General features: G+C 28.6%; 2 protein-coding genes across 2 annotated transcripts in view; both read right to left on the minus strand.

The window, feature by feature from the left end:
- Positions 1-858: 858 nt before the first annotated feature.
- On the minus strand, positions 859-1729 carry LOC136078407 (uncharacterized). Its single transcript, XM_065794179.1, has 2 exons — positions 1234-1729; positions 859-1181 (listed from the first exon to the last, which is right to left on the minus strand). The coding sequence occupies exons 1-2, from the start codon at positions 1727-1729 to the stop codon at positions 859-861; spliced, it is 819 nt and encodes a 272-aa protein (XP_065650251.1).
- Positions 1730-5481: 3752 nt separating this feature from the next.
- The window catches only part of LOC100211106 (TNF receptor-associated factor 5), a 37968-nt gene continuing 28394 nt past the window's right edge, over positions 5482-15055 (minus strand). Inside the window, exon 5 of the mRNA XM_065792111.1 lies at positions 5482-7490. Coding sequence (XP_065648183.1) covers positions 6642-7490 — 849 coding nt within the window. The 3' untranslated portion in view covers positions 5482-6641. The remainder of the gene's footprint in view (positions 7491-15055) is intronic.

Raw genomic sequence — 15055 nt, forward strand, 5'->3', positions numbered from 1 at the left:
GATAACCATTATGAGCTGTTGTTAACTGTGTTAGCATTAAATTCTTTAGGATAGTTTTTGGTGCACACCCCATCTTTCATGCAGGGAGAATTTGGATTCAGTATGCCACACGGACTGTGAATCATGCAAGTTTTAACAAGTCATAAAGATCACGATTAACAATAGGATCTAGAATTTCTCCAGATATTAAATTATTGATATCACGTGCAGTTTCAAGCTTTTGCAAAGTGAAGTAAAATATCATTTGCAAAGTGAAGTAAAATATGAACATGTGGCAAACCACGCTTTTAAAATTCAATAACCTAAACATGTGTTACAACTTTCCCTAATACACCTAATTTAAAAATGTCATTGAGAAGGTTATTTAATTTTAGTTTAAATACTCTAGTAATCTAGTTAGGTCTATCATTTGCTGTCTGACCTGGATATAAATTTTCAGTTATCTTGCGCCATTTTGGGTTGCAAGTGAAAGTAATAAAAAGATCTGGTTCACTATACTTTTTAATTATAGCCATAACATCTTGAAAGTTTTTTTTTTAAAGCTCTAGGACTTCCTACATAAGTTGATGGCAAAAATACAATACGCCCTGGTCTGACATTATGATCATTTCCAAGGTTGTTTACATGTTTGTGTAAGGCATCATACTGCTCACTTTTCAGTTTGCTTTAATTATTTCTGATGAAAGCAAGACGTTGGCCTTCAATTTTAACATACGCATCAACAGCATATTGCTTAAACCGTTTTTTGCCATAAAAGAGTGAAGAAAAAAATTGTCTAACTGAAAGTTTATAATTGTAATAATTGGATAATGTAACATGATTTCTAACCAATGTAGCACGTTCAGGGTTGTGAACCATTTAATTATGCCAACCAGCATCACCCCTTGGAAAAAAAAGAGGATAAACCATAGGATCTAAGTTGGCAGACATACTTGATATAGTTTTAAGAAGATGACCTCTTGGGTAAATAACTTCCACGGACGCAGGTGGTGCACCATCTTCACCAACAAATACAACTGCAACTTCATTATGAGAAGTGAGATTATAGCGACGTCTATCTTGCCTTAAAGTAAAAGCATTTTTACAACTGACACAGCGAGTTTCTAGGGCTGCTCGACGAATTTCTTCATCTTCCACTTTTTGCCATGTTTTTAAATGCAAGAGCAAATGGGCTTTCTTCACTAATAATAGTTTGCAATCGAAACATTAAATCATTTAAGCAAAGATTATTACCACGTTGTTGCATTCTAAAATTTACTGCTGCAAGTGGATCATAGATATATAGTTGATAATATGTCGGTGGAACATCTTGATTTGGCCTAAGATTATCTATACGATGAAAAAATTGACCACATATTCTAAAATATGACGGCCCATGATTCATTGGTTGAACTACATTAGCTTTAAATGAAGCAAAAGAAAGACAAGCATTATAATTTCTAATATATTTAAAAAAATTCAGATTGGCATTTCTATTTGCATAGTTTCCTTTAATTAAATCTTCTAAATCTTGTGGAAATGATGAAGGTTGCGACAAAACTATCTTTCCATTATGGCAACATAAAAAATGTGTTTTATCAGGAAATTTCTTAGCACCACAATGCTGACAAATATAACTCACTTCTCCTAAATAACTATTATCTAGAATAATATTACTTCTTGCTATACAATGCATTCTTTCGTATCTAGCATTCTGTCGATTATTAATTTCATCTCGAATCTCTTTCATTTCTGCGACGATTAACTTGTTTATTAACATTTCCACTTTCTAAACTAATATCTGCTTCTAGCCTTATATCATCCATTTAAACTTTACTTTTAATTGAAAGTAGCAATAAAAAATCTTAAACGAATCCTAAAGATTGCGATCTCTCCTATATAATTTTTTCTACTCTAAATAACACATAAAAATAATTTTTATATATAACAGACTGTCATTTAAAATAAATTATACAATAATCTTTTGACTTTAAAAAAAATATATATATCAGCTAGGAGATGTTTAAAAACCTAGCTTAGCAAATAATAATTAAAAAAATTATTAAAAACATGCAATTCTAATAGTAAGTATACCGCTAACAACAAAAAATTAAAAAAAAAACGTTGTCAACTTTTATTGAAAACTTATTTCTTCATAAAAATTATTAGCAAACATTTTTGAAAAATTCACAAAACTTTACAATATTTTGTTCTTCTATACCACATAAATGCATCATCTAATAAATCTAAATTAAAAAATGTAACGAATAAGTAAATAAATAAGAAAAACATTACATAAAAAAAAATTAAAATCAATGTACCTTATAGAGAAAAGATGTTGTGATTTGACAGAGTAGTAGTTGTAAAATATTACTATTTCATGTTAGCTTTAAGAAAATAATTTATGCTGGTACGTCATAATTCCAAATTATTTATACCAAAATCATTTAGTAAAGATCGCTAAAGACAAAAAATCAAATTGAGATAAAACAAATTGTATATATGGCAAAATAATTTGTATTGGCTTTTAGTGAATGATTAAAAGCAGTGATTTTTAATAAAATTACCTATTTACCATTTTTAACAATAGACACCAACATAAAGATGAGCCAAATATCTATCAAGTCAAAGGGTAACAAACAAACATCACAGCAACAACACACAATAGCACACACCATAAGGTTATATAATACGTATATAACATAACTTAAGTCATATATAACAGAACAAAAGTAACAACATTACGCAAAATGTTATTAAAATACATTATTATGTATTTTTAGAACAATTAATAATAAAGGCTTGAAAACATCTAGACCTAAAGCAGTAACAGTTTGACACTGAACACTATCGTGTAACCCTCTGTTATAAGTACATCACTTGACTGGCAAAGTTGACAAATCTTACTCTAAACGTTTACCAAGTCACAGCACTTTGAAAACACGGAAACAACATAATATAAACATATGTACCAACTATAAACACAATAAATGTGTTTAAATATGTATATAAGGTTAAATATATGCCTTATATACATATTTAAACACATTTTTAAAACAATTATATAACACATATTAACGCATACACAAGCAATAAAAAAACACTTTACATTATTATAAAAACACATTGATAAAACAAGTATAAAGCACTTATTACAACATACGCAAACATATTAAAAAACATATGCAAAACAGTAAACGTGTGCAAACAAAAATTTTAAATATAAAGCGAGAAAATTTAAAAAGATTCAAAGTAAACAAAATATATATTTACAAACAATACTCTTTACCTTCTTTTTTTTTTTCATAACAACTGTAATCCTCGTAACCAAAATTTAACATGTGACACGCCACGTCAGTGTTTATTTATTTTTCTAAATTTTCTAAAAAAGAATAAAAACACTTAATAGCATCACAGAAATTTCAAAGTAGTAATAACTATTTTATGGGAATAGCATTAGTATAACTTTAAATAACATTCATACCCCTATTTTCCTTCTAAAAAATAAAAATAAAACTGCTAAAAGAAAAACTAAAACAAACAAAATATAAACGATATAAAAAATTAAAATCCTTTATACTCTATCTAACAAAAATTTAAATCCTTTCTACTTTATCTAATAAAAATGTATATATAACTATTTTACATACTTACTTCAATTATAATATAATCTTAAAGATGATTATTTATCTTAATATGATTCCTTATGTAATATATCTAAACTAATAATTAAATTCCAAAAGGAAAAAAGTTTTAACTCGCTTAAGAGATCTTTCTCCAATGACCGCGTGCATTTTGAGAACGCGCTCTTTCAAAGCCAAGTAATGAAACGTAATGAAACGATTTTAAACTTTAAACGTTTTCTGTAGCAGTTATATTAAAATTTAAACATTTTTTATAACAACCAAGTATTTGTCTTTTTAATTTTAAGACTGCTATATTTTCTCTTTTCCCGTTATAAAGAGATGTTGTACTGTCTTTTTTTTTGTATATATGTATTAATATATTTGCGTTTTTATAAATTCTAACGATAAGATCAGACTTTTTCATTTTATTTAACGTTAGTGTTTTGATTCATATTTTCAATTTAAACCACGATTTATTGTAATTTTTTAGTCTTGTTTATGTATTGAATTAAAAAACTTGCATAAGGTTCTGATAATAAGATCATTATGATCTTATTTCTGAAGCCTTGTTCGTTTGTTTTTGTATACAACGACAAAAATGTAATAAAAAAAAATTAAAAAAAATGCTTCTTCGAGGGTTTAACAAAATTGTATGGCTCAGACAAAGTTTAAATTTTAATGACCGCAAAATAAAAAATCTCTAATAAAATAAAACGAATGAAATTGAAACTCGTTTACACCACATTATTAGTATGTTACAACACATTATTATAGAGAAGTTAAACTTGATTGTTATTATGTGGTAAAATCAAAAATAAATTAATTATACCAGCAATATTGTATATACTTTTTGTTGTTGTTGAAATTACGTAATGTTAAAAAGAACCTTCAAAATGTTCAACCGTAATTAATAACTGTTAGCTCAATCTTTAAATTAATAAGTTTACAAATTTAAAAACAAATTAAGGAAATGCCTTAATAATCTCAAAAAAAACTTAATGCTTTTTGAATTTTTCAGCCCTCTCGTCAAAATTACATGAAATTAAAGCCTTACGTCCCGGTATTTTAGTAGTCCTTGAAAAATTATCAAAATTTTTCAGCTATGTAGGTAAAATCCTATTTTAGCTTTGTGACGTATAATTCTGTAGATGCAGAATTATTCGTCACAATGCAAAATGAAACCAACGCAAAATGTAGTTAAACCAACTGCAAATTCAACGCTTTTGCGCCAACCAACGCAAAATGCGAGTATTTTTTTATACTTTGCATTCAAAAAATAAAAAAGACAGAAAACTTTAATATGAAATCGCACAGCTTTAAGGAGAGGAATGTAGTCAGGATGAATTTAAATCTAAGTAACTTTGGTCGTGGATACATATCATATTAGCATATACAAAAAATTGGACAAAAAGCGTTATTTAAATAAATAGCCTTATAAAAACATAAAATTTCAAAGAAGTGCTCTGAAGCCTCAATGCTCAGACCTCTAGGTTTTTAAAAAGGCCCAGAGATCGTTATGCATTGAATTACTTGCACTAATTGGATACACTTTAAAAAGACTCAACGATCTTTTCAAAGAGCATCGCGGAAGACAAATTAACTTGGAAGTTCACGCCTCCTTCCCTACTAATGTCGCAAATATGATCAGAACTGATATCCAACACCGACCACATAATTCTGAAGCAAGTGCTATAACTACTGCGCCAAGCCTGTGTTTGTTAACCACCGCGCCAAGATTGTGTTTGTTAGCCACTGCGCCAAGACTGTTTGTTAAAACTACTCTAACCATTACGCCAAGACTAGACTTGTTAAAACTGTAGCATCAGTTTTCAAATTTTTGAAAAACGCATTTTTTTTTAGGATTTTAAACACAAAATTGTTTAAAAAAAAATTTATTAATAAAGAAAGTTACAATCATTTTAAAAACAAAATAATATTTTACAATATTTTAGGAGAGCCTAGTGCAAAAAAATAAAAATTTGCATTTCTATTTTCAAAAATGATCAGTTGAGAACAATTGACTACGAAGGTTGCTAATTTAAATTACATGCAAGAGTTTGCTAACTTCCAAAATGACTAGAGCAATACTTGATCAAATATTTATAGCCAATACTTTTATGTTTTGCTTTAAAAAGTTAAATAAATGATAAATATTACAATATATTTCACTATTTTAAAAATATTTTTTTCGAGAACTCAAAAATAAACAAAAAATCAAAGAATGCAAAAAGTGTTAACATAAAAAAATAATTCAATATACTTGTAAGTTAAAATTAAACCAATTTTATATATTACATTTTTAAGTCAAAAAATATATACAAATATAAAACTGATACAAACGTAAAACTTTTTGAAAATGTTATTACTAAATGTTAGTAAACATGTAAAAGTATTGGCAAATAACAACCTTCATTTCAAATAAATTTTTTTCATTTTTAACGATTTAAAATTATAAATTAATTTTAAATCGTTGAAAATGTAAGTCTTTTTTTCCAAATTTCACTTAATAAACTGTTACTTATAAAAATGTTATTATTAATATAAATCTGTTAATGTATATAATAACCGTATGTTAATAAACTCAATAGTTCAAATAACTGATTTTTACAAAGATTTTCGATAATCAGTAACCGGTTAGTTTAAGTAACCACGCAGTTAAAAAAAATACTTAAAAAATATTTTTGATCAAAAGTTTTTGAAAACCGAAACGCAGAACTTTATTTTAATACTCAAATTGCAATATTAAATTTTAAGAAAAATTTTGATGTGTTTTTTACACTGAGTTTTTCAAGAAATTTTCTTGTAACTACTACAATGTTAACTTTAAAATATTGAAATGTTCCAATAAAGTCTTCTAATGGATAAAAATGATTTTTGAAAAAACTTTATTTGAAACCAACGAACACATTATATATATTTTTTATTTAAAACGCATACTGACTTGCTTCACTCACACAATTAGACAACACAACTAAAATATCTTCTTAAAACTTATTATTGCAATTCAAATACTTTTAAACACTAGGCTCTCAAATGCTACAGATGAATTTTGCTTTCGATAAATATTGCATCATCCAAAATAAAGTTTTCATTAATGTCAGATTTTTTTGCAAACAATGGAACACCAGCAGCAATATTCATTTCACGGACTGGTTTAATAAAACTGGAAGAGTTCCTGTCTGGAGTAAATGACTCCACAATATCATATTCGGGATTTTTTGCTCGCAATCTAAAAGTTACTTTGTTTTGAAATGGCCACTTGTGTAGAGAATCATAATCTGATTTCATAAGAACAAAAAAAAGAGAAATATAAGACCCTTTGCCTGCTCCGTCTCCATTCAGATACAAGCGGAGACAATACTTGTAGCCAAAGCGTGACGTATAGCATGGAGCACTGTGTAATGCTGGTATAGTTCCAGACATTGCAGCCATTGATCTTTGTTTGTAAGAAGATATTTTCCACAAAAGATGTCCATCATAAGACGTATTTTCTAGAATTTGTTGACTTAGCTGCAAATCGCTGTATGTTTCATTTAATTTTTCTTGAGACCTTTCAACGACACTCAATTTTTTACTGAAATCATCAACAGTTGATGGTTTAAAGATAGTTTCTTTTAAATCATTAACCTGCAAACTTAATGCTTGAAAAATACTCGCACTTTCATTAACTTGTACTTCCACAGTTTTTTTAAAATCATTTATCTCTTGATCATATTTTTTTACTGATTCCAACTGCTGACGAAGTTCAAGATTCTCTTTACTAAGTTTGCTTACCTCGTTTTTTAATGTTATTTGTTTCACAGACATTTCTTGTACAAAAACCATCAATAAGTGGTTGTGAGAAATGACATCAGATTTATAGTGCTCTTCAACTGAGTTGGTTAACTAAAAATACAATAATGAAAATATACAATAATTTAAGGACCCGGTTACTTGGCTTCGTATGTTTTCATCTTCATCAAATGATAATTTGTTTCAAACACTTTAGATGCTTTTTTTAAAATAGTAATAAAACAAATTTTTATACATTAGATTTAGATTAAATTTTTTTCTTTTTTTAAAACAGTTTTTTTTTTATATGTAAAAGTTTAAATAAAAACTTCTAGAGTCGATGTAAACTATTAAAAAAAGGGTAAAAAGAGGGTAGAGCGGGGCATATCGGGAAAGTGGGGCATAACAGCTATGTCTGAAGCCATATATCTCAGCTAAAAATTAATATTCATCAAAAAATTTTTTTGATAAAGCATTTTAAATTATTGTGCTTCATTATTTAAAAAAAAATTTAGTTGTGGAAATATCAAAATGCATTAAAAGTACCAAAATGTATCAGTAAGTTTGCGAAAAACAAAACTTGCGTATTTTCTTAAGCGCTACAACGAAAAGATTAAACTATTACTAATTTGCTTTATTTATAAAAATTTTATAGTTTTCTAAGTATAAAAATATATTACATACTTATAGACATCCTGAAAAAGTTAGTGTAATAAGTTTAAAATTTTTTCAACCTTCAAAGAATAAGTGATATAGTATTATCAGTAAAATAAATAATAGCTTGAAATTATAATAAATATATAAATTTTATTTTAAACAAACAAAAAAAAAAAAAATAATTTAATTAGTTTAATTCTACAAAATAAATATAATTTGTATTTAATATCTTACGTATAATTTAAGACCAGTATATTATATATACGTATAATTACCATACCAGTTATTTGCTGTTGATCTTGTGATTTTAATAGGAGAAATAGAAAACAAGAGATAGTCAAACAACGTACGTACTTGCTGTCTTTACACTTCACCTGTCCCTTTTACCTTTGTACGCATTCGCATGCTTTTGAGTAACCCCCCACCGTCCATAAATGCGTACGTACTTTATGAAAGACCCTTGACCGAGAGATTACATTACCACAGAATATGCACCAGGATTAAAGTCTGTTAATTATGTTAAGGTATTTCAGCTGTTATATTCAATAATATAGAAATTTTTAAATTGCTCTAGTTTATGTTGCTCTATTTTAAGCACATTAATGACTTGTCATTTGGTTTCTGCTGACGCAACAGTTTAACACAAAATAAATTACTATCAACTAAAATAAAATAAAACAAAGAAAACAGACTGAATTCTGTCAAAAGTACATTGGCTATTGCTTCTTAAAAAAATACCATAATTATTTTCAGCTAACAAAAATGATCGCTGTACTAATATACAAGATTAGAAAAGTTTTTCAAATTAGTATAAAAAGTTATTCTCATACAAAGCGTCATACAGAAGCGTTAGAAGCGCATACAATTTGGAATGTAAATGAGTCGGAAAACAAATGCTCAGTGAAGAGAATTCCTCAAAACGAAACTATAACAATGTGCAGATCAAAATTCGAGTGAAAGTTTTAATAATGGAATTAACAACAGTTTGTGTTATTCGCTTTTATGAGATACTAAACAAGATAAAAAAAAGTGAAACCTAGTGCAATGATTAGATATGAGCATTTTATAAGAAAAATGTGTCCGCGTTTTTCTCTACAAGAAATATATTTTTTTGAAAATTCAGATGGCATTTTTTTTTGGAGTTATTAGAAAACAGAGAATAGAGTTAAAGAGCAAGTTTGAAATTCAAAGTAATTCATTAAATGTAACATGAAATAAAGAGCGTATTTTGTTTCGGGCGTATAATGGTGCATCCAAGTTTCATCTACAATAATTAATCTGCGCCAAAACTTAGATTTATTGCAACCAAATTGCGCCAACAAAGCGTTGGAAAAGTTCATTCGAACATGTTTTTGGCCTAACAAACGCAGCACCCAACGCGCGGGCAGCTTACTCTGTCTAAATTCTGATTTATTATGTAATAAACACGTTCTTTTGACATGTTCATAACCTCTGCTACCTCTCTCACTTTAATTCGGCGGTTGACTATTCAGGCTAAGGGTTTTGTCTAGTACCATTGTAAATGTGGTAAATGATGGTGCCATTGTACTGTGGCAAATAATGGTGCCATTGTATTGTGATAGTTCTCAGTCACCATACTCAGAATCTCTCCCATCTTTGTTTTGCGTAAGCGTATTGCCTTTCAAAAACAATTATTTAATGACAGCTCGATACTCGATTTGTTCATTTTCACAAAAACATTCACATCAACTTATTCAAACAACTGTACGTCCAAAATGGTTGAAACTTTGGTGAGTAACTGTCAACAGATAAATAAAGAAACTTGCTTTTAATTTCGATTGCTGCGATTTTATGAATGAAATGAAAATGCATGAAACTTTCTAATTTGACTACCTTCGTATAAGAAAATAAAATTATATCATGCATGTTTTTGGCTGCGTATTTGTCTCAAAAGGTTGTGTTACGTAATTCGTCAACGATTGCTAATGTTAAAGCAAACATCTCAATTAATAGACTTGTTTAATTAATCTTTGCGCAGAAGCAATCAAAAGAAGTAAGCATTGTATTTATATTATCAAGAAATTTAGTGCTACTATTGCTACAAATGCTACAATTGCTACAAATTTGGAAGTTTTGGCGAATTAGGAAAAAAGCTATTGCTTATACTTGTATTGCTACATATTTACAAATTAAACTTTGAAAAATTTTAAAAATCTTTAAACATTTTTAAAAGATATATTTTTAGGGAATACATTTTTTCAAGGCAAATTTTCAAATCGCTAATTTAGCGATGCTAAAAAATAAACCATGATATCATTTAGCCAATTGTGAATTGTACTACTATAGAATTTTATAAACTATTTAAATTTATATCTTAATTTACATTTCATTAAAATTTTATTAAACATGTTGGCCATATTAACGACAATGGTAAGGATGGCGGCGTGAACAGGTTAAATGTTTTTCTTCTGCAGTGTTCTGTGACATAAACGTTAGGTCTTCTTGAAGCCCCTTAATAGCCAATAAAAATAAAAAATGACTTTTTTATTCCGTTTATAAGAAATAAGTAAGAAATGAAGATAGACGGCGTATTCTATTATATAAGAATGATACGCTAGCGTAACGCAACCTTAAAACTTAAATTAAAGAATTTAATATAAACTTTGAGAAAAAAAACGCCGTTTCCTTTATCTAATTTAAGTTTTAGACTTTGCTTAAATAAAGTGTTATGATCGTGTTATTATTCAATCTATAATTTTTTGGCTCAAAAAATACGATAATCGTTCAACTTTAAAAGGGATACTTTTTGAGAAGTGGAACGCTTTTGGAACTGAATTGGAATTTAAATTTTGAGATCAGTAGGGTAGTCAAATCCATTGCCAATTTGAGGTCACTCTAGGTAATACTTCAGGTAATACTCTAAAGTATATAGGCAATGTTTGTGTTGGGGCATCGGGAAAATATTTTTTTTCACGCATACCGTATAGGGTAGTTTTATTATAATTAGGGGCAAATATAGTCACCATGCGGATATACCAGTAGTGTAAAGACGGGCTCCCTGCCGCATGAGTGCTAATAGAGGCTGCTAAATAATCATTGATTTTTTATTTCTTTTTTTTGATGAGCAGAAATAGGCTAGTGGCCATAATAAAAGTTTGGCGGTGGAGGGAGGGGGGCGGCATAACTTCTTAACTATGGGTAATTAATGCATGCGTAAACCTTTACTAAGTCACTGTTCGTTAGAGCGCGATTTTCACCAGTTTTTTTTCTTTATATTTTCCTTTTCAATTAAGTATTTTGTTACGGTAATATGACGCTATGTAAGATTTTTGGTATCCGCAAGGACATCGACTGCTAAAGCAGTTTTCAAAAAATTATAAGTCATTTAAACTATCTAATATAATTTATATGGTTAAAGGAGTGTTTATCATATATAATCTATTTGTAAAAAGATGGTAAGTAAAGCTGTTCAATCTTCTACTATAGGTTGTGGGCACCCTATTAACCTCCTTTTTGTTATAATTTTTTTTAAAACGTTAGCTAGACTTCACAAGTTGATTTTAGGCTATCAGTTATCCCGGAATCTTGCGATTGATTTTTCACTACCGTCCAGACTAGCTAGAGCTCTGAAACTTCCAGCATTTGTGTTAATTTAATAAAAACACATCTTGAAATTGTTTTCAGAGCCAACTGGAGAACTCTACTTTATTGAATTTTCTTATTTTATTATACTTTATCTTTCAGACTTTACTTTGATTTTACTTTATCTTGACAGCATTTGTGTAGTCCCGATGAACATGCATGATAAATTTGTTTCCTGGGCAAAGGGGGTCGCACCCTTATAATTTGCTTTTCTTCAAAGTTGGGGTTTATAACTTTTTAGAAAGAAAGATTTTTTGCAAAAAAGTTTTGAAAAGGCATTTAAACGCCTTTTCAAAGCTTTTTTTCAAAAACCTTTAATTTGTTTTAGAAATTAATTCTAAAACAAATAAATCAAAAAAAGTATTTTTTTGATTTATTTGTTTTAGTATTAGGGGAGAGTGGGGTAATGGCGAACGCGGGGTAACTCCGAACATGGTCAAAACAGCATTGTAAAAAAATAAATTCGACAATTTTTTTTTACCTGCTGATAAGGGATCCTATGCTCAGTTCCAGACGTGCAGTAGTGTAATGAAGCTGCGGATGTTGTTTACTATGATTTGATTCTAACTTTTTCTGATAATTTTATGCAACTTTTTTCTTGAGTAACACTCTGTTGGAGCTTCTATGGCAATAAAGCCACTCCTATTTTGTTGTTGTTGTTGCATAATATAATTTTTAGACTTAGTTATTCCAATTAGCATTTTATTCATTATTACACAACAGTGTTTGTGATTGCCCCCCGATGTGTTCGGAATTACCCCACGTAGGTAGGGTAATTCCGAACACCAAGAGTTTTATTTTTGCCTTAAATTTTTATTTTTATAATAAGATTTTTAAAAATTGCTTTTGAGGGTTTGTGACTGAGTAGTTAAACTAATTGATAAGCAATAAATATGATCAATTTTGTATAACTGGTGTCTTTAATTCGCATTCCCGCTTAGGTGTTCGCCAATACCCCACTCTCCCCTAATTTTTTGTCGGGAGGAAATAGGTTAGTGGCCCTGAAAAAAGTTTACCGTAAAGGAGCTGGGCGTATTTGTAGCTATGCTGCTGCTTTTTGCTTCTCTTATTCAGCGTGGTCGTTGTCAGGCAATCCCGAAGAGGTTTCTCGTGAAGGGGGGGAGGGGAGGGGGTATCGTATGTGTTTTTTACCAACTAGAGACACAACAAAAAGGTCCTCAATATTTACCATTTGCCAACTATATTTCAAAACTTGCCAACTAAAATGCTAAATGTACAAATATGCTAACTTAAATGCATATATTACAGCTTGAGGGAGGGGATACCCACTACACTCCCGTTCGGGATGGCCCTGGTCGTAACAACTACTCTAACATAAATGAAATTTTTTTTTTTTTAAAATGTTTATTTATTAATAGCTATTAATGTCTGGAATAAACTAATTTCAATTAGTCTATTCCAGACAACAATTATTCCAGTTGAATAAAAAAAGCCAAATTACAAAACTCAGAATAAAATTGCAAAATGCAGAGCCATATTCAAGGCAAAAACAATAAACTTTTTAAATAACTGATTTCAATAACATCAAGAATAATTGAAGAAAAAAAAATTTATGTTAAAAAAAAAAAAATTAATTTGAAAAAAATTGATAACTTTTCATAACCATAACACCATTTACTTTAATTTATTTTAAAAAGCGAATTTAGTAGGGCGGCTAAAAAAAGCACAATTTAAAATTATATGGTCGATTGTGAAGTGTCTTGATGTTATTTCATCATATAGATGAAATACCATCAAGTTCTTTTTTTTTCAGTAAACTTTTGTTACTTTTTTTACTTTAAATTTTAAAAAATTTAAAGTTAAAAAGTTAAGTGTGAATCACAATATTTAAACAACCAGATTCCAATTCCACATATTTAAAATCAGGCCCGTAGCAAGCTTTTTGCTTTTGAATTTAACTTTATATAACGACATGGAGCAAACTCCAAACATTTATATTATTCATGTAAAGCTTTTCAAAAGTATTGCGATAATCGGAGTCTGTTAACAACAAACCCCTAAAAGGTTTACCTCCCTTTCATGCCATTAGCGTGAGAGCAACGAGTTTATAACATTTATATAAACATTTTTTCATCATTTAAAACTAAATTTAAGTTCATTAACAAGTCTCTAATGTCATGTCATAATCTCTTAGTGTTCAAAAATTATGACGATATAAAAATTTTAGCGAAGTCCCCAATTATTTAGGGGTTTTAAAATATTGTCTTTAATTAAGTTATAAATTCTTTAACTAAGTTTAATTAACTTTAATTAAGTTAAAAGTTAAAATATTGTCTTTAATTAAGTTATAAGTTCGTCTGACAATCTAATTCTGTTCCTCATTCAAAAGTTTAGTTTAAGTCGTTTTTCGTGAATAAGTAATCAAATGACGCGGACTTCATCGTTAATATATAAATAGCTGAAATACCAAATTCTCATGTTTTAGTATGTTATTTTAGAAAAAGAGAAATCTGTTTCTAAAATAACATACTAAAACAGAAGAAATATTGCATAAGTAACAGAAATTTTGAATAGTTTGATTTTTTTAACATATAAATAAATCGTTTTAAAAATATATTATCCATGAAAATATAAATAGAATAACTCAATCAACAACATCTTTAACTACAGGCCCGTAGCAACCGGGGGTCAGCAGAGACATTTGCGCCCCCCCCCCTTGTTTATTGTTACTTTTGTAAACGTACGGAAACGTTGATGCGATTCTTAAAAACGTTAAATCGCTAAAAACCTCAAGTCATCCCCAAAAAAAAATCTTAAATTTTGTGGTTTAAAAGTTTCATAAGTTTTTGACTAATAATAATATAACAATAAGTTTGTTATGTTTTAACTGTTAATGTTTAGCTCTAACTTATGGTGTTTGTTTTGTTTTTATTTTACATCAAAAAAAAAATGTTGAAGTGCTTAGTTAAATCGAAGAATAAACTATTTAAATCTCTGAATTAGAGCTGGGATGTTGTAGATTGTTTGCTTAAAACGAGAAATGTATTTCCTGTCTTTTAGAAATAAATTGCAGCGCGGGACATTTATTTCTTAAAACAAGAAACGTATTTCTTGTAATAAAAAAACATATTTCGTAATAAGAAATTCAATTTTGTTGTGCAGTCCAATTTATTCAAGATATGTAGAGCTTAAAAAAGCTTCAGAAGCTACTTCAAATAAAAAGATTTTGTAAAAAATACTAAAAAAAGAAGAATAGTGGATACAACGAGTTAGCTACGAAGACTGCTCCTTTACTATTGGCAAATAGTCAATAACTCAAAACAATTTGAAATTGTTTTTATAATTTGAATTTTGATCCGATACCTAACTGCAAACTCTGAACCTTGAAAATACATTTAAAAAATTTTTTGTTACATATTTTTTTGAGATAATTGTCTTAAGCTGAGAATTTATATATA

This window comes from Hydra vulgaris, chromosome 03, assembly GCF_038396675.1.
Source record: "Hydra vulgaris chromosome 03, alternate assembly HydraT2T_AEP".
Lineage (NCBI taxonomy): Eukaryota > Metazoa > Cnidaria > Hydrozoa > Anthoathecata > Hydridae > Hydra > Hydra vulgaris.

Bases quoted from the DNA above. Each gene is read 5' to 3' on its own strand.
- LOC136078407 (XM_065794179.1), bottom strand. From the start codon at position 1,729: ATGAAAGAGATTCGAGATGAAATTAATAATCGACAGAATGCTAGATAC. The intron at 1,182-1,233 runs GTAATAATCTTT...AACTATTATTAG, and splicing joins TTTTAGAATGCAACAACGTG to TGAAGAAAGCCCATTTGCTC.